Raw genomic sequence first — 24,113 nt, 5'->3', positions numbered from 1 at the left:
ACCTCCAGTCTGCATCATAAACATTTTTCAATTAGCATGGCCCACCCATAAAACAGCGCCTTGTATTATGGAGTTAACGAAAGCGGCACACGGAGGTTTACGGTAGTGAACTGCGCACTCATCCAAAGGGACTTAGAAAATTTTAACTGCTGAAGAGGCCGGCCAGTTTCATTTTGACCAAGTGTACATAACAGCCAGAACCTCCATCAAAAGTATACCAAACGTTATGGTACCTTAATTATTGTGGGTTTCTTCTATTATAGAATAACGAATTGGTATGGCTGACTCTATGAATGAGTAATCCTACATACAGATTACCCATATTACATTTGCCTGTGCTGATAAGCACATAAAGAGATGTTCTGTATATTGAACACACCAGTTAATTAAATTTAGAGATGTTCTGTATATTGAACATACCAGCTAATTAAGTTTAGAGATGTTCTATATATTGAACATACCAACTAATTAAGTTTAGATATGTTCTGTATATTGAACACACCAGTTAATTAAATTTAGAGATGTTCTATATATTGAACATACCAGCTAATTAAGTTTAGAGATGTTCTGTATATTGAACATACCAGCTAATTAAGTTTAGAGATGTTCTGTATATTGAACACACCAGTTAATTAAATTTAGAGATGTTCTGTATATTGAACAGTATATTGAACATACCAGCTAATTAAGTTTAGAGATGTTCTGTATATTGAACACACCAGTTAATTAAATTTAGAGATGTTCTGTATATTGAACATACCAACTAATTAAGTTTAGAGATGTTCTGTATATTGAACATACCAGCTAATTAAGTTTAGAGATGTTCTGTATATTGAACACACCAGTTAATTAAATTTAGAGATGTTCTGTATATTGAACACACCAGTGAATTAAATTTAGAGATGTTCTGTATATTGAACATACCAGCTAATTAAGTTTAGAGATGTTCTGTATATTGAACACACCAGTTAATTAAATTTAGAGATGTTCTGTATATTGAACACACCAGTGAATTAAATTTAGAGATGTTCTGTATATTGAACATACCAGCTAATTAAGTTTAGAGATGTTCTGTATATTGAACACACCAGTTAATTAAATTTAGAGATGTTCTGTATATTGAACATACCAGCTAATTAAATTTAGAGATGTTCTGTATATTGAACATACCAGCTAATTTAGAAAATTTAAAATGCAGTAACTGTCACGGAACATCTGTTATAGCATTGTTTAGAACATAATAAGTCAAAATTATGATACATATGCTTTATAACAAAGAAAGATAACACACTTGTTCATAAATGATACAATATTATAAAACAAATAAATCATAAAGATGCATTATATAGAATAAATACCTACAAAAAACACACAAAAAAAAACAGTAGAACCTGGGTTATGTGTAATCCAGTTATAAGAAAATTTGATTTGTATGTAATTATGTACATGTCCTTGCGAAATTACATTTAATTACATATAAATTAATTCTGAATTGTACACAATAAATTGATTTGTATGTAATTCACTTTTGCAAGTAGTTATTTCTTTAAATCGAGTTTGAATTATACTTAATTTTGTTTGCATTGATACGTAATAAAGTAATGCAAAATTCCTGCACAGAAATATCATATGTACTTCGGTACATCATAGTAATTTCATTTTAATTTCACAGGATCTCTTTTATGACTTTGGATATATTTTAATCATTTCCTACAATCCTAAAAATCAGTTGTGAGATACTGGACCATATAAGCCAGTGATCATCAACTCAGCCAAAATCGAGCATGTGCACTCTACTCTGCTCCCTGCAGGGCATTATGCAACCCTATCTCCCGTACAGTAGCAACTCTTGGCAGAAGCTAGCTGCAATGTTGAAAAGGAAAACTAGTATATCTCAACAGTCGTCGTCCCCTTCAGGAGGAATTTTATTCACGGTTTCAAGACTTGAACATATGGAGTCAGATTTTAAGATTTTCATAGCATAGTGTTGGGAAAAGTCATTCTCTTTCCGGAACTTTTCCGAATGTTCCAGTTCCAAGAAAGTATTAGTTCCAAAGGACAGTTCTGAAATAACAGCAAGCTACTGACAATGTAATAATCACCAAAATATTATATTGTTTCGGAACTAATTCCGTTTTCAAAAATCTTAGACCATAATACAATTCGAGCCACGGCAGCTGTTATAGTCATGTGTAAGTGCAGTAATTTATACATACTATAAAAGATCGCAATGGTTTGATCATTCCTTCTGCTAAATAAAGTAAATTGCTACCGTACTACGTGATATTATTCTCTATTAAAACTTCATTACTTTATTTGTAATAAACATTGAGATTAGTTGGGCTACATTTGCACTGTTATGTTACCATATACAAATTTTATAACACAATACAAACACTATATAAATTTGTATAATTCTCTCTTAACTGGATATAATAAGAAAACGATTTTGGAAAATAATAATAATAATAATAATAATAATAATAATAATAATAGACACAATCTTAAAATTTGAAATTTAATTTATTCTTGTTGCTATATTAACAACAAACAATGTAAATGAAGCTGATTAGTAAATCAGACTGAATGTTTAATAATGAAAGGCATCCTGCAAATTCATCGGAGTTAAAAATTTCGCGCTCCTCCCCTCCCTCCCATCACAGTCCCTGTGAAGGAACTACTGTACATCCAAGGACAACACCTTGCCTGAAACTGTTATGGTTGGTGCGTGAAAAGAGGACCCAAAAATCCCGAAAAATCGCTGCCATTGTTGAATAAACTTTTATTCGTGTTTCACAAATAGCAATATTATTTTTACTCTGTTTCTTTCATAAACATTTTTTAGTTTTTCATTTCAATTATTTATCCCCTTTCGAACTTAAAATAGTACCATTCATTAAGTTCATGGTTTAGTTAATGCATATTTGTGTATGTAGTGGCAATCAGTGTTTAATTTAAAAATACATACAAGGTTTTTCTTAATTTGAATATTAAGTATTTAATGGAAAATGTGTCAGTAATATGTAACAATTGTGCTGCCACTATTTAATGTCTTACTCTGATTGTAAATGCAATATATAAATATTCTAATGCTTTCAGAAGTCGAAATTGCGATAGAAAATCTGAAAAAGTACAAGTCTTCAGGTATCGATCAAATTCCAGCAGAATTAATACAAGAGGGTGGAAGTGCATTATATAGCGAAATTTATAAACTTGTACTTGCTATTTGGGAAAAGGAAATTGTACCAGAACAATGGAAGGAGTCCATAACTGTACCTATTTTTAAAAAGGGGGACAAAACCAACTGTGGTAACTTTCGAGGACTATCACTTTTGTTGACATCGTACAAAATTTTGTCCAATATTCTTTTGAGAAGATTAACTCCGTACGTAGATGAAATTATTGGGAATCATCAGTGCGGTTTTCGGCGTAATAGATCGACTATAAAAAAAAGGTAAAGGTATCCCCGTAACATGCCATGAAGGCACTTGGGGGGCATGGAGGTAGAGCCCCATGCTTTCCGTGACCTCGGCACTAGAATGAGATGGTGTGGTCGGCACCACGCTCTGACCGCCTTTTTACCCCCGGGAAAGACCCGGTACTCAATTTTATAGAAGGCTGAGTGAACCTTGGGGCCGTTCTGAAAGTTTGGCAACGAGAAAAAATCCTGTCACCACCTGGGATCGAACCCCGGACCTTCCAGTCCGTAGCCAGCTGCTCTACCAACTGAGCTACCCGGCCGCCAATAGATCGACTATTGATCAGATTTTTTGTATTCGACAGATAATGGAGAAAAAATGGGAGTATAAGGGTCCAGTACATCAGTTATTCATAGATTTCAAAAAGGCATATGACTCGGTTAAGAGGGAAGTATTATATGATATTCTTATTGAATTTGGTATTCGCAAGAAACTAGTTCGATTAATTAAAATGTGTCTCAGTGACACATACAGCACAGTCCGTATAGGTCACTTTCTATCTGATGCTTTTCCAATTCACTGCGGGCAAAAGCAAGGAGATGCACTTTCACCTTTACTTTTTAACTTCGCTCTAGAATATGCCATTAGGAAAGTTCAGGATAACAGGCAGGGTTTGGAATTGAACAGGTTACATCAGCTTCTTGTCTATGCGGATGACGTGAATATGTTAGGAGAAAACCCTCAAACGATTAGGGAAAACACGGAAATTTTACTTGAAGCAATTAAAGCGATCGCTTTGGAAGTAAATCCCGAAAAGACAAAGTATATGATTATGTCTCGTGACCAGAATATTGTACGAAATGGAAATATAAAAATTGGAGATTTATCCTTCGAAGAGGTGGAAAAATTCAAATATCTTGGAGCAACAGTAACAAATATAAATGACACTCGGGAGGAAATTAAACACAGAATAAATATGGGAAATGCGTGTTATTATTCGGTTGAGAAGCTCTTATCATCCAGTCTGCTATCAAAAAATCTGAAAGTTAGAATTTATAAAAGTTATATTACCGGTTGTTCTGTATGGTTGTGAAACTTGGACTCTCACTCTGAGAGAGGAACATAGGTTAAGGGTGTTTGAGAATAAGGTGCTTAGGAAAATATTTGGGGCTAAGCGGGATGAAGTTACAGGAGAATGGAGAAAGTTGCACAACACAGAACTGCACGCATTGTATTCTTCACCTAACATAATTAGGAACTTAAAATCCAGACGTTTGAGATGGGCAGGGCATGTAGCACGTATGGGCGAATGCAGAAATGCATATAGAGTGTTAGTTGGGAGACCGGAGGGAAAAAGACCTTTAGGGAGGCCGAGACGTGGATGGGAGGATAATAGTAAAATGGATTTGAGTGAGGTGGGGTGTGATGATAGGGACCGATGACGACCGATGGCGGGCTTATGTGAGGGTGGCAAGGAACCTTCAGGTTCCTTAAAAGCCATTTGTAAGTAAGTAATGCAATAATAAAGTTAATGTTCATTTATTCAAATCATGTCCAATAGAGACATTGTCACTGAACCTCTGCTTCATTACCACACACTCGGTTGTTCGGGGCAAGCGAGTGAGCTAGGGAGATGCACAGTGCAAATCAGTTGATGACCACTGATACAAGCCACGTGACAGTGAACACCTCTGCTTCTTTACAGTGACCTCAAGGTTACAGGACTCATACTGATCAGACAGCAAACTCACACAGTCCAGACGAATGAACACAGAGCCAGCATGTTCTGTCTTTGCATGCTATCTTATCTTCATTTTCATGGAACATGTTCCAAATATTTTAAAACACTTGCAGGTCTGTCTGGCAATCATGTCTGACAGTAAAAGGAAGTGCTATCCACTAAAAGACAAAAATGTATAAAAGATGACACAAATCCCAACAAAACAAAAACTGAAATTTCAAGAGGTGTGTAATAAACTTCTATAATATAAAATATTAATAATTAAGAAGTCGAGTTCATGATTGAAAAAAAAAATGTTTAGTAAATGTATGTAGTGCATTTATATTACACGTTGAAATTCTAATCACTTTCTATTGATTAAAATGCCGTCGCTAACAAAAGCCATTACAAACCAGTTGCAAATCTTTATTGAGATATGTCTGAGTAGGATGCTAAGAATATTCTGACTGGGCCAGAATACAAATGAAATAGATAAAAACTAAACAAATACAACAGACATGAAAATTGGGTAGAAGAAGTGGGAATGGCTGAAATATACACTTCGCCGATCTCTAAATGATATAGACAGGAGAGCACCTGACTGGAACCCACAACGAAATCGAGGAATAGATAGACCAAAGATAACTTGGAAATGTACAATTATAGCAGAGGCAAGACATGGGGAGAGATTAAGGAACTCGCCAAAATTGAGTCAGATGGAGGAGCTTTATCTTCCATACAGGAATGATGGGAATTTTGATTGGAAACACATTTGGATAAGTTAAAATAATCCTGAAGTACTCCCAGATCTCTATGTTGTCTTAAACTGAATTCTAGACATTCGAAAATTATCTTATATTCAAACCTTATTTATACATAACTCTTAAATGTGCATAATTGAAATCAGGTACGTATGACTCAGGTTTTACTGTAAAACGGAATCAAATAACGACTCACCTTTCAATAGGCACAGTGTGGAGACCATTACATGCCATTTCATAAAGGAACAAAAGAAATTTTTCGAACGTATCAAAAAATGGCCAGTGCGACAGCAAACATATGCACTTGTTAATGTTCACTGTCTTTTTTCCAGAAGACTCATTTAACTGCAGCTCTCGGCATTGTTCTGCTGTCAGAATGTCTTCTGAAACACGTTCATAGAACGTCACTGCTGAACCATACACCTGGTGACAATACATAACAATTTATGTAAATAATTCACTTCAAAATCCGTACTCAAACCACGAAACAAGATAGTGATTCAACAGTATTTCAATGCATACATCCCAATATATGCATTAAAATTACTGTTGAATCACTATGTTGTTTTGTAGTCTGCAGGATTAACACCATTCCATTGCAAGAGTGCTATTGTTATTCCGATTTAAAAAGGGGGGGGAAAGATCCTACATGTATGGCAAAGTTAATGGAATGCGTGGTTTCTCAAAGGTTGAACTGGTACATTGAATTTCACAAATTATTAGCTTATGAACAAGCTGGATTCAGGAAGCATAGATCGAATGTTCAACAAGTTACTAAATTTAGTCAGGATATAAAGGATGCCTTAGACAAAGGCAACATACTTACTGCAGTCTCTGTAGATTTTAGAGCTGCATATGACTCAGTTTGGAGAGAAAAACTGATATACAAACTTGTTCAATTAAGTATTAAATTTAACATGCTTCAAGGTTAAGGGCTTTCATTGATCAACATTCATGTAAAGTCTGTTTTAGATCTTCCCTTTCGGGAAGCAATTTGTTGCAAACTGGCATTCCTCAAGGAGCAGTGTTAAGCTGCGTTTTGTTCAATATATACATAAACGATTTAATTCAGGAATTAAAATCTATACTCAACATAAAATGCCTACCATATGCGGATGATTTGGTCTTTTACACTGAAACACCAAAAAGAAAAGCTGAGTCAGAAACCACTAACATTCTTAACACAGCAATCCTGGAACAATGGTGTAACCACAATAACATGAACGTAAATATGACTAAAACTAAATATGACTAAAACTAAGTTCCAACCTAAGATACAAAGATATTCCACTTCATAAAACAGATGTATTTACGTATTTACAAGTAACCTTTGATAGGAAATTAAAATGGTCTCACCAGGCAGAAAAAATTATATCCTAATCATCCAAACAGTTAAATGAAATTAAACGAATTGCAGGTTAAAAATGGAGTTGTGACCGCACTATCCTACAAACAGTATACAAAATGAATATACATTTTTTTCTTTTATTTGACAATTTTTGTACATTGATACTTCAATTGTACTGAAATAATTAACATTACAATAATATGAGAAAATTTACTTATAAGAGAAAATCCATTGGAATTATTGCAACCTGCCTTCAGTTTGGAATTAACAAAAGAAATAAGAAAATCAGACACACCAAAAGAAATACAAAAACTTCTAGCACTGGAAACGATCAATACTAGATACCCTACAGAAGAATGGCTACACATATATACTGATGGATCAATCACAGAAAACCTTACTGGAGCTGGAGTTACATGTACACATTTTTCCTTTTATTATTCTGTTGGCAGAGACACAACAAATTATGATGGTGAAATAGAGGCTATACACATTGCTCTCCGACAATTATTAAATCTTCCCTTAAATAAATATAACAAGACAGTAATTCTTTCAGATTCTAAAGCTGCAATTCAGGGAATATGTTCAAATGCTACAAAGACGTCAACAAAAATAAGAGAATGCTACAAAATGTTAACACAACTCCAAAAAGTTAATAAGATCGTCCGTCTCCAATGGATTCCAGCACACTGTGGAGTCATGGGGAATGAAACCGCAGACACACTTGCCAAGAAAGGCACAACAATAAAACAAAAATCTAAATTGAATTTCTCATATTCCTCAATGAAACGCCTGATGACTACAAAATATTCTCATTCATACCTGCAAGAAATAGAATCAAATGCTAAAGACAAAAAATGGATTACACTACTTCCCAACCCAGATATAATCCCCCAGAGACCAAGGAAAACAGCAGTTGCAGCCTTCAGACTATTGACAAATCATGACTGTCTAGCAAGTCATCTCTACAGAATAGGTATCTCAGCTTCACCCATATGTGTCCTGTGTAACGATCCAGCAGAAATGAATGAAGACCTGTGAAGCATTAAGATCAGAAGAAACTACAGTTCAAAAGTATTGGAAAGCACGACTGCTAATGGCTTCATTGCCAGATGCAAGGCACTAGACAACAACAACAACATAATATGAGACTTGTGGAGAGGGTGACGTCCATTAACATTCCTCAAAGCATCAACAAATCAGTGTGTCTTTCCTCTTGAGGTGACGATCAGGTCGTGCAGGGGGCAGGTTCCGAGGAATCTGGCTGATTAAGCTGTTAGAATGTGTTGGCAATGTTGCATATAACCGTGTGTAGGAAGAATGAAGTACAGTCTCTACTTTGGCTAGATCTAGATCTGAATGAAGTGTTTCATTTCTCATGTACTACCTCAAATTTTGTACTGTTGTGAACCCCTAATAACAGCTTTGGAGACAGTATTAGATAAAATCGATCAAGTGCAAAACCAAGCTCTATGCCCCCTCACTGGTGGAGTCAAAACCACTCCAATTAATGCCGTGCTCCTCTTAACAGGACTTAAACCAATTCATAGATTAACTGAAGAGAAAGCACTAATTCTATACGAAAAGCTGTTGAGAATTCCAGGAGACCAATTCTGGGAATCCTATCATAATGTCTAAAGAAGGTTGAAAAAACAGCATGGATTTACACAAAAAATCATGGAATTGAGGGAAATATATCAGACTTTTAATACTCCAGAACCTCTTCCTCAATTTTTAAATCCAATACCTTCTAACTCCAACTTATTCTCCGTAGATTTGGAAGATGCTATTTGTAAAAAAGAAACACCAACAGATATAGTAAGTTCCCTGGGTCTTGAAACTATTAACTTCAATTATCCAGAACTGATTGGCTTTGTGTCTATACAGATGGATCCAAAATGAGGGATAATGATAATGTTGGTGGCGAAGTATACAGCAATATCTTTGCTTTCTATACAGTAGAAGGCATCCACAGGTCAGCTTAAGACGGTGAAATTGAAGCTATCAGGGTAGCCTTAACTGATATGTCAACCAAAGTTTTTGTAGTTTTTATATTGGGCAGCACTGCCATCTGAAAAGTAGTAACGTGGATTCCGCGTAATTAATTAATAGGACCAGCTGCATATTAGAACCAAGCTTAAAGGCACAAATACAGTACACGACTATATATGTATCTAATTCCAGTTAAGAGGACCAGCCACATTATTGGACCAAACGCATGATCTCAACGTGGTCCTATTAAGCAGAATCCACTGTATTTTTTTTAAGATTTTGAATTAGTGTAGCAAAGAGTGTAATGAGTTTATTTTGAAATGTATAAACAGCTACAGTATTATGCTTCAGGCTTTTGTAACTCATCTTCAGTAAAAAACCTAAGTATTCAACATTATTGACATTCATTGCACCATGGAGTCTTGGTCACCAATAATATATATAAATTATAATATTTTATATCAAAATCTAAACTCAGAGTAAAAACATTTATAACGTGGTCAGTATGAAAGATGAGTTTACCATCACCATCACCACCATCATGATCATTATCATTATCATCATCATCATTATTATTTGATGAATAGCATCAACCTGATCAAAAAACAAATATTAAAACAAAGTGCAAAAATAAATATTATACTTTCTCATAATATAATTATGATGTAGATTTGTGTCCAAAGAACTGTCCATGATTACCTTCACACATTCTCTACGTTCCTAAAATTATTCCTAACATCCAAAAATATTTTCATCTACAGTAAATTTAAGGGTTCATTTACTGTAAGAAAAGCTATCTATAATAATAACGGAATGAACATTATTTCCCTGCAGCAAAGAAACCTGTTTAAATTTCACAACAACACTATTCAGACAAACCTTTTCAGCTGCGTCAGAAACTGTGAGGACAAACGTCGAGAAAACTGGTCTTGGTTGGGTAGCAGTTGCAGGCCAACACTCCACTGATGAGCCCATAGGTAAGCAAAACATTGGCACAGTAGAAGGTAGTGGGAAGTTTGAATAATCATTATGTGGATAACGAGCCAATATCCCTGTAAACACAACCATATTTAATTCAAATCTTCACAAGACATAAGTATACTTCCTCAAATACCTTGAGTTACATTCAAGGCTTACCTGGTTTATAAGATATCAGATTTGCTCTGTTCATGGACTTCTTGTAACACAAGTAAACATCAGATCCGACCTGAAACACATATTTATATTTATATATAACAAATGTATGTTTCCATTCATGACCAGATACATTTTTTTAATTACATGGAGATCCATCGTTAAATGGACAAGAGTTTGAAATGCCAGTTATTGCTGTGAGATTCATGGCAGAAAGTAGCACTACGGCAAGCTTCCTACTACCCAAGTCTCATTTCATTACACTTCTATATTCTGTATCATCTCTTATATTTGTCTAAATTTAAATTTCTTGCAAGTTATTACTGAACACAAAAATGTTAAAACATTTACACACACAATCACGATGTAACTTAATATGAAGTTCCTTCACTCCATTAAACATTTTCTATATCATTCTTCAGACATTTGCACTGGATTAATCACAGAGTGGGCGTTGCCTAAATTTAGGAATGTCTTGGGACAGATCTTCAACTAACTTTTTTATGGTACAACATATGAAACAAAATCAAATTAATAAAACTTCATTCATTCAAAATTTCGACTAAAATATACTCATTAATGAATTTATTTTTATTTAAATCCGTGGTGAGAGAGAGCTCATGAAGGGCCAAGGTCAACCAACCGGTTCCTGGCCTCAAGTCCACATGCAGAGCTGAATGAGCATCCAACCAGAATGGAGGTTCATGACTAAATTTATTTGGTTCGTCAGTTGTATCTAGTGCTGAGCAGCTAACTATGATGTCAGTTGCTCTTTTGTACTTCAATATTTGATCCTGAACCCTATCTTCATTAAGACTACATAAAAATCATAATTAGTCATTCATTCCATGTCAAATCGCACAAAATGAAACAAATTTTGATCTTCTTATGTCTGATTGCATTTATACTTCTTTTATTAACTCTATGGGTCTAATAAACTAACACATGTGTTCTTATTTCTGCCAACGTCCATATGTTTTAAAAATAATGCTCAATGCAACATTTAAAGAATCATATTTCTGAGCATAACAGTGTCAATTTTTTTTAACTTTATCTAAAATCTTGAAAAACTGTCTTTCATTGAATATTTAGTCATTGATCTTAATATAATTAATTAATGCTCAATGGAAAGCCAAGATACAAATTTTAACATCTGTAACAAGTTCACCCAAGTTAATGACATTATTTAGTCTTCATAATGTAGGCAAATGACAGCTGACTCGTCAACAACTGCAAATCTCAGGGGATTCCTTCACACTAAATGCAAGTGCAAAACATTTATAAGACAATGTTCGACGAACATCTTTTTAAGAATGGCGTCAACTTCCACTTAAAAGATGAAGAATCTCGCTATGTGAACTCTTGGATAATACACAAAAAAAGATCTCTCATCAGAATTTATAAACATCATCAAACTGTCTTGTAATATATCACTGGTACAGTCTATCCCAGACAGATCCTACAATATCACATGTTATTACCACGAAGGCTGTAATGAGATGGAAATTTCCTCTCATGTGTTGAAGTAGTCGGGAAGGCAAGCTGATGTATAACAACAGCCACAACAGATTGAGAACATCACTAGCCATTAATGCCAGTAAACAAGGTTTTGATGACGTTCGCTGTATTTCTGAAGATGGTTCCAACAGAAGAGCAAATTTATTCCTATTAATAGACATCATAAATCAGTGATCTTTAATCCAACTGTACACTTTGAAAGATATAATCAACAGGCCACACAAGTTGATCATGAAAATAAAGATATATATGAATCTTTCTTTCCGTATTTGAGTGTCAAATACTCTATCCCTCTTGGAAACTGGACTGTCATTGGTCTATTATTTGGTGCAAGGGGATCTCTGCCAGATTTTACACATAAATCCTTGAAAACCGTGAGTTTAAATTTTGCACCTATCAATAAAACTGTCATTCAAATATTAAAGAATTCAGTTCAAATTCTCAATCACCATTTATAATATTTTAATTGTAATTAAAACTGTTAACAACTCAATTACACATTCACTAAGTATGTAGAATGTTGGCTTTCTGGATCTGGTCATTCCTGATATAGGAGCAATGATTTAATTTTAATAAATCTTATTAGAACTTCAAGATTTATATTTGTAATTAAATTTAAAAAAATTAAATATTAACGCAAATAAGCACATTAAAAATATACAAAAAAAAAAAAAAGGCTGGTAAGTACACTGAAGTATTCCTAATAACTCCAGAAATATTACAATAGAATTTCTAATAGTTTAACAGAAATTCTTTACTTACAAAAGAATGTGTAGCAGACTAGTGCACCTTTGACTGTGTGCTATGCAGTTTGTCAGTGAAATACCTTCTGGTAACGTATACGCCACTGGAGGATCAAGTGAACATTGCAATGTTGCAAGTACTACCGGCTTCACATATTATTTCATTTTACCTATCCAGAAACTGATAAAACTTTTTTACAGCATGAATCACATATTCGCACATTCAAAGAGTCCACTAAATTGAGTCTTATCAGTAAATCGCTGTGTCCCACTACTAGACTTGTTATCAACCAATTGGAGAAACACATTATTACTCACAAGTCTACAAATAGATTTAGCTGGACCGATTTATCAGAAGACTTATGCAGGAAGGATACAAAATGGAAAAAGAAAATATTTTTAGATTTTCCACATGGAATGTACAGGGAATTGCCCATAAAAAAGAACAGTTGGATGATATCTTAGAAAAAAAACAAATTTCGAAGTTGTTATATCAGGAACTAAGAAAAGAATACGAGGAACAAAGGAGACACAAAATTATTTGCAATTTTATTCCGGTGTAAAATACACTATCTACCAAAAAGTAATTGGGCACCCAGGATTTTACGTGTTAGATGCCATGTTTCGGTGGCTACTATGCAATGGTATGCAGACAATAATGTTCACCGGTTGGACTGGCCTGCACAGAGTCCTGATCTCAATCCCATTGAGCACTTTGAGACGAAGTGGACCGGCAATTGAAGTTTCAGGAAATTCGGCCAACTTCCATTGTCCAACTGAATGCCATATTGCAAGAGGAATGGCGACGCATTCCAGTGGATATCCTACACAAACTAGTGGAGAACATGCCTGACGGGGTGGCTGCTGTTATAGCAACAAGAGGTGGTACCACGAGGTTCTAAAGGGGCAAAAACAGTGCCCAATTACTTTTTGGTAGATAGTGTAGAATACGCAGAAATAATACCAATGATACACAAAAGATTTAAGAATACCATTACTGAATATTATTTTTGGAATTAAAGAGTTATTCAAATATGTCTCAAAATATCTAGGGACTACTTGGCTATGCTAAGGATTTATGTACCAACAGGAGTAGCTGATAAAGAGACATAAATTTTATGACAAACTACAACATATCTTGAATGAAGTCAATAAGAACGATTTCATCATACTCATGGGGGATTTCAATGCCAGAACAGAACAGAAAACTCTAACAAAACATTGACATTTTTGGTGGAAGTACTTGCAATCGAAACAGAAATTGTATGATAAACTTTGTACTGTATAATAAACTGAAAGTCATGAATACATTTTTCAACCACAAAGTCATAAATTCACCTCGGAAGTAAGAGGATCAAAATCAATAATTGATTATGTTATATGCAACAATAAACTGGCAGAGTTGGTTTTAGACACCAGAGTCTTCCAAGGCCCAGAAATGGAGTCTGATCAATTAGGTATTTGTTAATGTGTCCAGTCTGTATAACACCGCGATGGTATAAGAGAAAACAAAAATTACCCAATCCTAGCACACACTTATATAAAGTTCACTACTTAACAACCTCGGTACTAAATGGTTGTATCAAAAAAGAGTGGATGAAGTAAACAAAACAATAGAAACTGGCACAGATGTTGAAGAGGAATGAAAGAACTTCACAGACATAATAAGCAAGCTGCATTCGAAAGCTTAGGTACTAAGAAAAAACAAAAAGTGGCTCAGGAAAAGAGGAGTAAGGAATTGGGATGAGCGTATAAAGCAAATTATTGAAGATAAACGAGAAGCAAATAAGAAATATCTTAGTACAGGAAAAGATGAAGATAAGATACAATATCACTTAAAAAGAGCAACTGCTAAATGTGAGGTATGAAAACATCATGGGAAAAAACTGGGAGGAGTTTGTATCTTTCTTAGAAAATGATGTAACACAACCTGAACCACAGATATATAAAATTCTAAAAGTATTGGGCAAAGAAAACAAAGAATCTGTCCGACTTAATATTATCACCCATGGTTAAAATATTATCAAGATTTATGGGGGTCCACACCTGTGGAGTAATGGCTAGCACGTCTGGCTGCAAAACCAGGTGGCCCGGGTTCGATTCCCAGTCGGGGCAAGTTACCTGGTTGAGGTTTTTTCCGGGGTTTTCCCTCAACCCAATATGAGCAAATGCTGGGTAACTTTCGGTGCTGGACCCCGGACTCATTTCACCGTCATTATCACCCTCATATCATTCAGACGCTAAATAACCTGAGATGTTGATACAGAGTCGTAAAATAACCTACTTAAAAAAAAAAAAAGATTTATGGGGTCAAAAAACCTCCCCATTTATGATACAGCACTCAGTAAATTTAGATACAGAACCTATTTCACTAGAAGAGTAATAAAGCACCAAGCAAAGACTGTATAAATGTAGAACTGGATCATTTTTGTTACGATTTCTAAATTTCCTAAATATGATTTGAAATGGGGCACCACCACCTAGTAGTTGGTCTAAATCTATTGTGATACCTATTTACAAGAAAGGCGACAGAAATTATTGCAATAACTATAGAGGAATTAGCCTTGGTATTAAATACTGGTTACAAAATGTTTTCCAATATAATTAAACACAAGTTAAATGGATATTACAACGACATCTTAGGGGAAGAACACAATAGATTTAGGAAAGGGAGATCATGCTGTGATGGATATTTTACAATTAAAAACTTTTGATAAAGTAAACCACAACAAACTGTTAGAAATATTGGCATGCGACCATATCCCACAACAAATAATTCAAAATATTTTTAACTTGTATAAAGAAACAGCAATTTTTGTTAAAGTTGATGGTAAACTATCTAATTGGCTTGAAATTTCTTCTGGAGTTAGACAAGGATGCCCACTTTCACCTCTTTTATTCAACATTTATATGAATGAAATAATAAGTGAGTTTAGACATACAAGACATGGAGATGAAATTATTGGGGATCATCAGTGCGGTTTTCGGCGTAATAGATCGACTATTGATCAGATTTTTTGTATTCGGCAGATAATGGAGAAAAAATGGGAGTATAAGGGTACAGTACATCAGTTATTCATAGATTTCAAAAAGGCATATGACTCGGTTAAGAGGGAAGTATTATAAGATATTCTTATTGAATTTGGTATTCCCAAGAAACTAGTTCGATTAATTAAAATGTGTCTCAGTGAAACATACAGCAGAGTCCGTATAGGTCAGTTTCTATCTGATCCTTTTCCAATTCACTGCGGGCTAAAGCAGGGAGATGCACCATCACCTTTACTTTTTAACTTCGCTTTAGAATATGCCATTAGGAAAGTTCAGGATAACAGGCAGGGTTTGGAATTGAACAGGCTACATCAGCTTCTTGTCTATGCAGATGACGTGAATATGTTAGGAGAAAATACACAAACGGTTAGGGAAAACACGGAAATTTTACTTGAAGCAAGTAAAGCGATCGGTTTGGAAGTAAATCCCGAAAAGACAAAGTATATGATTATGTCTCGTGACGGGAATATTGTACGAAATGGAAATATAAATATTGGAGATTTATCCTTCGAAGAGGTGGAAAAATTCAAATATCTTGGAGCAACAGTAACAAATATAAATGACACTCGGGAGAAAATTAAACGCAGAATAAATATGGGAAATGCGTGTTATTATTCGGTTGAGAAGCTCTTGTCATCCAGTCTGCTTTCCAAAAATCTGAAAGTTAGAATTTATAAAACAGTTATATTACCGGTTCTTCTATATGGCTGTGAAACTTGGACTCTCACTCTGAGAGAGGAACATAGGTTAAGGGTGTTTGAGAATAAGGTGCTTAGGAAAATATTTGGGGCTAAGCGGGATGAAGTTACAGGAGAATGGAGAAAGTTACACAACACAGAACTGCACGCATTGTATTCTTCACCTGACATAATTAGGAACTTGAAATCCAGACGTTTGAGATGGGCAGGGCATGTAGCACGTATGGGCGAATCCAGAAATGCATATAGAGTGTTAGTTGGGAGACCGGAGGGAAAAAGACCTTTAGGGAGGCCGAGACGTAGATGGGAGGATAATATTAAAATGGATTTGAGTGAGGTGGCGTATGATGATAGAGACTGGCTTAATCTTGCACAGGATAGGGACCGATGGCGGGCTTATGTGAGGGCGGCAATGAACCTTCGGGTTCCTTAAAAGCCATTTGTAAGTAAGTAAGTAAGACATGGAGATATAGTTGTCAACCGAAATTTATGTATAGATACACTAATCTTTGCAGATGATTTGGTCTTATTAGCAAGTTCTGAAGGTGACCTACAATGATCAGTCTATAATTTAAAATTAATTGCTTACAAATTTTACATTTAAATCTCCATTGACAAAACTGAAGTAATGGCTTTCTGTGGCAAATAACAGTGCCCAGATTTGTATAAATTATAAAATTTTAGAAAAAGTTAATGAATTCAATTATCTTGGCTTTAAACTATCACTTTTAGGAGATTTAGATATTCCTGCAAATTTTTTTTAATTTAATAAAGCCATGGGCAGCATTAACAGTGTAATGAAACCTTTCCTAGTTCAAAAACAGACCCTAGCAAGACCGGTGCTTTGTTATGGCAGTAAAGCTAGGATTTTAAGAAAGAATTATGAAAATAGAATTATTGCTAGTGAGATGAAGACATCCTACAAGAACTCAGAATGGGATCAGTACTGCAGTATACAGTATAACTGTCACTGTCATGACAAGTATATGCCTAGAACAAGGATCCCTCGAGCAGCCTTGAATTACAGACCGCAGGAAAAAGATCACTAGAATGCCCTGTGAAGAGATAGAAGTAAAATTTTGTAGATTGGAACAGTTCTTTTTAGGACTATTACCTGTTAGGAAGAGGATGTAGAGCCCAGATTTCTAAGCAAAATGCATATTCTTTTTCACACTTTTGATGGTTATACTTCGTAAGACACACCTGGATAAGCAGTTGTAACTATGTTAGTGCTTATAAATGCTTATTTCGCAGGAAAACGTTTTTGCTTACTTATTTTACGATTTTTAATTAAAACAGCATATTTTACCCAAAACTGTATTTTTAAAATTGCATATTTCACTCCTAGCCGTCATTTATCACTGATTCCCTTTTTTTATTGGCTAATGAAAAATTAACTTCAGTCGAATGCATAAGAGAGCAATGCTAGGGTATGACCCAGGATGATGCGAAATAATACTGCATAGTTCTAATTAGGAGAGAACCTTGGGATTCCCTGCCAAGCTTCTGTGACTAGGCAGGTCAATCGGTTATCGCACTTATCGAAATGATGTCATGTGCCTGGATGGTGAATCCCCGAGTTCCAAGCTGCAGTGTGCAAGTTGTGCAACTCACGTTGGTTCAATGAGGTATTTGTGATTGCTGCTGTTGTAGTTAAGGAATGTCATGTGCATGGATGGTGAATCCCCGAGTTCCAAGCTGCAGTGTGCAAGTTGTGCAACTCACGTTGGTTCAATGAGGTATTTGTGATTGCTGCTGTTGTAGTTAAGGAATGTCATGTGCATGGATGGTGAATCCCCGAGTTCCAAGCTGCAGTGTGCAAGTTGTGCAATCCGCGTTGGTTCAATAAGCTGTGTGTGATTGCTGCTGTTGTAGTTAAGGAATGCCACCCACAAAAACCTCTCAATCAGCATTCTTACGCAAATGCGTAAATGAGTTTAGGAGTAATATTTTCAGTGAGAATGGCAGTGTCTTATTTTGTTTCGTGTGTGAAAAGAGTGTTTCTGCGAAGAAAAAATATGACATTGTGCAGCATATTGTGGCAACCATGCTGCAAGATTCTAGTTGCCTCGGGAGTCGAGCGCGCGTCTGGCAGAAGGGTGGGCACTGGGGTGCGGCACAAGGAGAGAAGAGAGAAAACTACGAGACGCTAGCCGGTGTGCGAAGTGAGAGGGGAAGAAAAGCGACTGCGGCTGAGCAGAGAAAGCAGGAGAAGTCTCTAGAAGTGCAATCCTCTCGACGTTTTGTAGAAGCTACGCGACGCAGTACATTCGAGAATGTGTGATCTAATAAATAAAAGGGGCAAGTGAGCCACAAAGAAGAGCCAGTTAGTCAGTGAATCAGCAGCGAGCAAGGAAGCCGGCCTTCGAGACTGAGGTTCGACGTGCAGTGAACTTGAGTGGGTCCGCAACTGTGGCAGCATCCAGGCGAGTGCAGTGTATCTGGAAGTCTTGGGTTCGAAGTGCATAAACGGCACCGGATCGAATTCTCCTCCTTCAATGTTTTCCTTTATGGCCTGACTCCAAGTTAGGCATATATGCTGATGTATATCTCCAAGTCAATTGCCGTTATACTAGGAGCTCACTCAGCTGAGTGACTTATTTGGCCGGGATCTGGTAGCACCATTGACCTAGCCTTTTGCTCATCAAATTTATATGACTATTTCGTTTATATGACGTCATTCCATTTTCGACCAATGAAGTGTAATGAAATTTTGAATTCCAACCAATCACAGTCAGACTTTGCGATAATTTCTGCAGCTAGATTTATCGCTATCAATTTATCACATGGTCTTTCTTTTGTTTAGTCGTTGTCGCCAACTGTTTCCCGGTAAATTGATGATCATGAATACATTAAGATGCAACTACACGGTTAAACTTTTCTTTCAACTTTAAAGCAATAAATGCAAGATCGATATTTAATATTAATTAATATATTTATGCAGTGAAGACCATGTTCAAAACGGAGCACCATGTAGACACAAAATATTTATGCATCTTAATTGAACGTACCTTTTAAACTTGATTCTATTCTTCCCAGATTGCACGCATACGCGATTGGAATATTGAACTGTGTAGATCCAGCTTTAGTTCCATTACACACTACAGCGAGATGCGTTTGTCGAGCTATAAAAAATGCTTTCGTGTAGCACTCATTGTAAGTAACAGTCGAAACAAGGCACAGCTGACATTGGTCCTGCTTCCACAGGTAGGCCTAAAGTAACCTATAAAATAGTAGCCTATAACATTTGTATTGAAATTAAACAATTAATAGACGTTCAAATTTATGTAACATCATCGCATGTCAAACTCAAATACCTTGCATAGTAATAATGTCTTCGATCAAACTGCCTTTCGTATGGCGTAATAAAATTCGTGTTTTAATTAGGCCTATCTATACAGAGATGGCTTCACTGTGTAGCAACATGTCTCACTGTGAATACATAAGCATTGGTATATAGCTGTCCCCACTGTTACTGTTAAATTAAATTATGATTTCAGCAGATAATGAAAATGTATTTGTTATAATAATAAGAGAAAAGTGCAGTACATGTAATTAACAATGTTAAACCTGTATTTCGCTTTTCGCAATTGGCATTACTGAATAATAACATCGAATTTCTTTATTGCAATAATCGATATTCATCTACGAGTATTTCAACTTCACAGGTTAAGTATTCGTTAATATACAATTATTAACATTTTGTGATCGAATTTTAGGGATATATTATTTAAATTTTTATTTTATTCACGAAATAGTCCTAATAAATGTCACTCGAGGTCTGAGATTTCCCAGATAAATCCACTCGCTTCGCTCGATTTATCGGCAGATCTCAGACCTCTCGTGACATTACTACAGGTAATTTCATATGCTGGAAAGCCAAGGAAGATTTATTAAGTGATCACTTTCCTGTTTCAATGACATTTTCGTTTTCCACGAACAACAATACAGAAAACATGATCCCAAAAATCAAATGGAAAATCAAATCAGCAGATTGGTCCAGCTTTTGTAAAGAAACCGAATCTTTTGACATTTCTGTCGATCATGGTATACCATCTCAAAAATGCACTGATTCCAACACTTCAAAAATTACAAACTGTCTTATACAAGCAGCAAAGATATCTATTCCTACAATCAAACAACACTTATCTAAACCTATGAATATATGGTGGAACAATAACTTAACTCTCCTTCGAAAACAGCAACAGGCCGCCCGTAGAAAATGGATGCAAACAAGAAAAATTGAACACACAATAAAATATAATCTAGCTAAAGCTCAATTAAGAAAACAATTATTAGAAACAAAACGAACTAGCTGGCAACAATTTGTTGGTTCCTTAAATCCAAACACCCCATCTTCAACTGTTTGGAAAAGATTTAAGGTAATTGAAGGCCAAGGATATGAACCTATCACTCATCTTCGAGATAATAATGCACCATAATAACGAACAACCAAAAAAAAGCCGAACTTCTAAATTCATATTATGCCCAAAAATCAAAAAATGTTTCTTCTTGGCCGAAATATCTGACAAAAGAAGAGCAGCATTTTACATGTAATTACGAACTTATTTTCCATCATAATGATATTGCCGACTCTCCAATCACTATTGATGAACTACAATTGGCCCTCTCGGATTTACACAATTCTGCTATGGGTGAAGATGAAATCCACAATAGTATGCTAATAAATACTTCACTTGGCTTTAGAGAAGAAATCCTTAAATTATTTAATGACATTTGGAAAACAAAATTTTATCCTAAAAATAGGAAAAATGCAATAATAATCCCAATCCTGAAACCTTGTAAAGATAAATTGGATCCCAAAGCATACCGACCAATCTCAATAACTTCTTGTCTTTCGATTATTAGAACGTATTATACAAAGAAGACTAACTTGGAGAATCGAAAACTTCAAACTACTTAGTCAATTTCAATTTGGTTTTAGACCATCATGTGGCACAACTGAAGCATTATTATATATGACTCAAGATATATATTCTGGAGTCATTAATGGCAAAACTACTATAGACGTTATGATATACTATGAAAGTGCTTTTGACACTGTTCCTCATAAATCCATACAATTGCAATGCATGAAAATTGCACTGAAAGGCACAATACTGAAATTCTTAAATTTTTTTCCTTACTGAAAGAAGAATCCAAACTTCAGTAAACAATCATTTATCGTCTTCTGAAAGAATCACCAGTGGTATACCGCAAAGATCTGTACTTAGTCCAACCCTCTTCAATATCATGTTACATAGCCTACCTAATGTCATTCCTTCTGACGTCAAAATATGTATTTATGATAATTATGTTTCTATATGGGCTACCAATAAAGACCCAGACAGAGCTTCAAAATCTATTCAAATAGCCATAAATAATATAAACACTTGGGCAAGTAAATGGAAATAATCTATACTTACTTACTGGCTTTTAAGGAACCCAGAGGTTCATTGCTGCCCTCACATAAGCCAGCCATTGGTCCCTATCCTGAGCAAGATTAATCCATTCTCTATCATCATATCCCACCTCCCTCAAATCCATTTTTAATATTATCTTCCCATCTACGTCTCAGCCTCCCTAAAACTCTTTTTCCCTCCGGCCTCCCAACTAACATTCTATATGCTATCTATATCACACTCAAAAACCGAATACGTATTTACAAGAAAATATAGTCTGAAAAACTATAAATCTCCCATTTTCATCAACAATATGCAAATCCCATATAATCCAACTCCAAAAGTTCTCAGCATTATTTTTGATGAAAAGCTCCTACGGCACGCACATATCGATCATATTATTACATGATGTGTGCCTAGACTTAATCTTTTTAAAAATTGTTGCAAACAAAAATTGGGGATCTGATATCATAACAATGAGATCGTTTTATATAGCTTATATAAGATCCAAATTATTATATGGGTGTGAAGTTTGGGGTGGTACACCAAAGACTCACCTGAAGAAAATTACTACATTTCAAAACGCTGCTTTAAAACTGTGTTTGGGAGTGCCTAAAATTACTTCAACATGTGCAATAGAAATTGAATCTAATGTCCAACCTGTTTTTTTTTTTTTTTTTTTTTTTTTCAAAGAATGAAGGTTTACATGATCAAACATTATTTACATGTGAATAATTTCATATGAGGCAATCTTCCTGAATAACAATATATAATACGTGAGAAAATCTTAAAATTCACCTTAAGCTTCAGTCTTCGTCAAGATGTTGTATGTTTTTTCAAATAACGGATCACAACTTCAGCAAGTTTTATAATATACAAATGGAAGATGTTCCTTTAAATGTAATTTTTTTTGTCACTGGCTTGAATGGCTTGTTGCTGATCTCTTTCGAAACATATTGTCGGATCTAAACAAGATAGGAAATGAGTCTCTTGCCTCTTCAGGAAACACACTGTCTGTTTCCTATCCCTCTCTCAAGTCCAGATGCCCACTGTCAAAGGTGCAGGGTGCAATATAGTAGGTTCATCTCTGATAGTAGACCACTCAAATACTGTCACTGTATAAGTACACAATGTCATCACTCTATTTTCAGTTCTGATACAGCAAGCAACGTGACATATACAGTGTTGATATTTGTATTCATTTTCCTTCATTTGACGATATCGCTAATATAGCACAGCAGCGTGCTGATGTCAGTGTGTGCTACAGCATGGGTTTGATTCCTACTTGGGCTGATTACCTAGTTGATTTTCTCAGAGGTTTCTAAAAAAAAATAAGATGAATATCAAGTAACCCATGGCGAATTCTTGGCCTCATCTCACCAATACCATCTCGATATCATCAATTCCACTGATGTTAAATAACCTAATGTAGTTTGATAACCAAACAAAAAAATAATAATAACGGTTCATAGACTTGTGCTGCACACTTTATAACCACACTATTCTTCGCCAAATCATACTATCATACTATGTAGAAACTTAACTCTTTATGACCTCGCTACTTTACATCTATCATACTGGAAGCTTAATGATTGTTAAAACTGTACTTTGTTGGGTATAAAGGTTATGAATAGTACCGTCAAATGGTGGCTTTGTCAAAAACATTTAATATAATAATTCTTTCTGGGACACTGTGTTTCTTTCCCGGAGTGTAGAACAATGTTCCTCCAGCAATATTCTACCATTCACTTAGAACCTTCCACACAGTTCTTTCAGGAACATTGGTAGCTTCTGCCACTTCCCAACTGTAAAGGTAAAGGTATCCCCATAACATGCCATGAAGGCACTTGGGGGGCATGGAGGTAGAGCCCCATGCTTTCCATGACCTCGGCACTAGAATGAGGTGGTGTGGTCGGCACCACGCTCTGACCGCCTTTTACCCAGGGAAAGACCAGGTACTCAATTTCATAGACGGCTGAGTGAACCTTGGGGCCATTCTGAAAGTTTGGCAACGAGAAAAAATCCTGTCACTATCAGGGATCGAACCCTGGACCTCCCTGTCCATAGCCAGCTGCTCTACCCACTGAGCTACCCGGCTCCCCACTTCGCAACTGTACTTCAGTTAATTCTTTCCAGTATGGTGCCAAAACATTGTTCCACATTCCACACCAATTTTAAATATATCTGTGTGTGTGTGTGTGTGTATGCGTGTGGGTGTGTGTGTGCGCGCACATGCGTGTGTACGCATACTGACTATATACCTGCTACAAGTTTCAATGGCTAATTTTAATTTGTCTTGCAGGACCTATACTCACAAAAGGTATTTTTCT

The 24,113-nt window shown here is 35.5% G+C and overlaps 1 protein-coding gene across 2 annotated transcripts in view; it reads right to left on the bottom strand.

Annotated features, from left to right (window-relative positions):
- The window catches only part of Crag (DENN domain-containing protein Crag), a 219,850-nt gene that overhangs the window by 163,288 nt on the left and 32,449 nt on the right, over positions 1-24,113 (bottom strand). For both annotated transcript variants that reach the window (XM_069848500.1, XM_069848499.1), the window contains exons 5-7: positions 10,378-10,447; positions 10,120-10,292; positions 6,097-6,323 (exon numbers count right to left, since the gene is read on the bottom strand). In XM_069848500.1, the coding sequence (XP_069704601.1) occupies positions 6,097-6,323; positions 10,120-10,292; positions 10,378-10,447 (470 nt within the window). The remainder of the gene's footprint in view (positions 1-6,096; positions 6,324-10,119; positions 10,293-10,377; positions 10,448-24,113) is intronic.

Source organism: Periplaneta americana, chromosome 15 (genome assembly GCF_040183065.1).
Source record: "Periplaneta americana isolate PAMFEO1 chromosome 15, P.americana_PAMFEO1_priV1, whole genome shotgun sequence".
Taxonomy (NCBI): Eukaryota; Metazoa; Arthropoda; class Insecta; order Blattodea; family Blattidae; genus Periplaneta; species Periplaneta americana.
The sequence above is the reverse complement of the archived record's forward strand: the minus strand, read 5'-3'. Positions and strand labels throughout refer to the sequence as shown.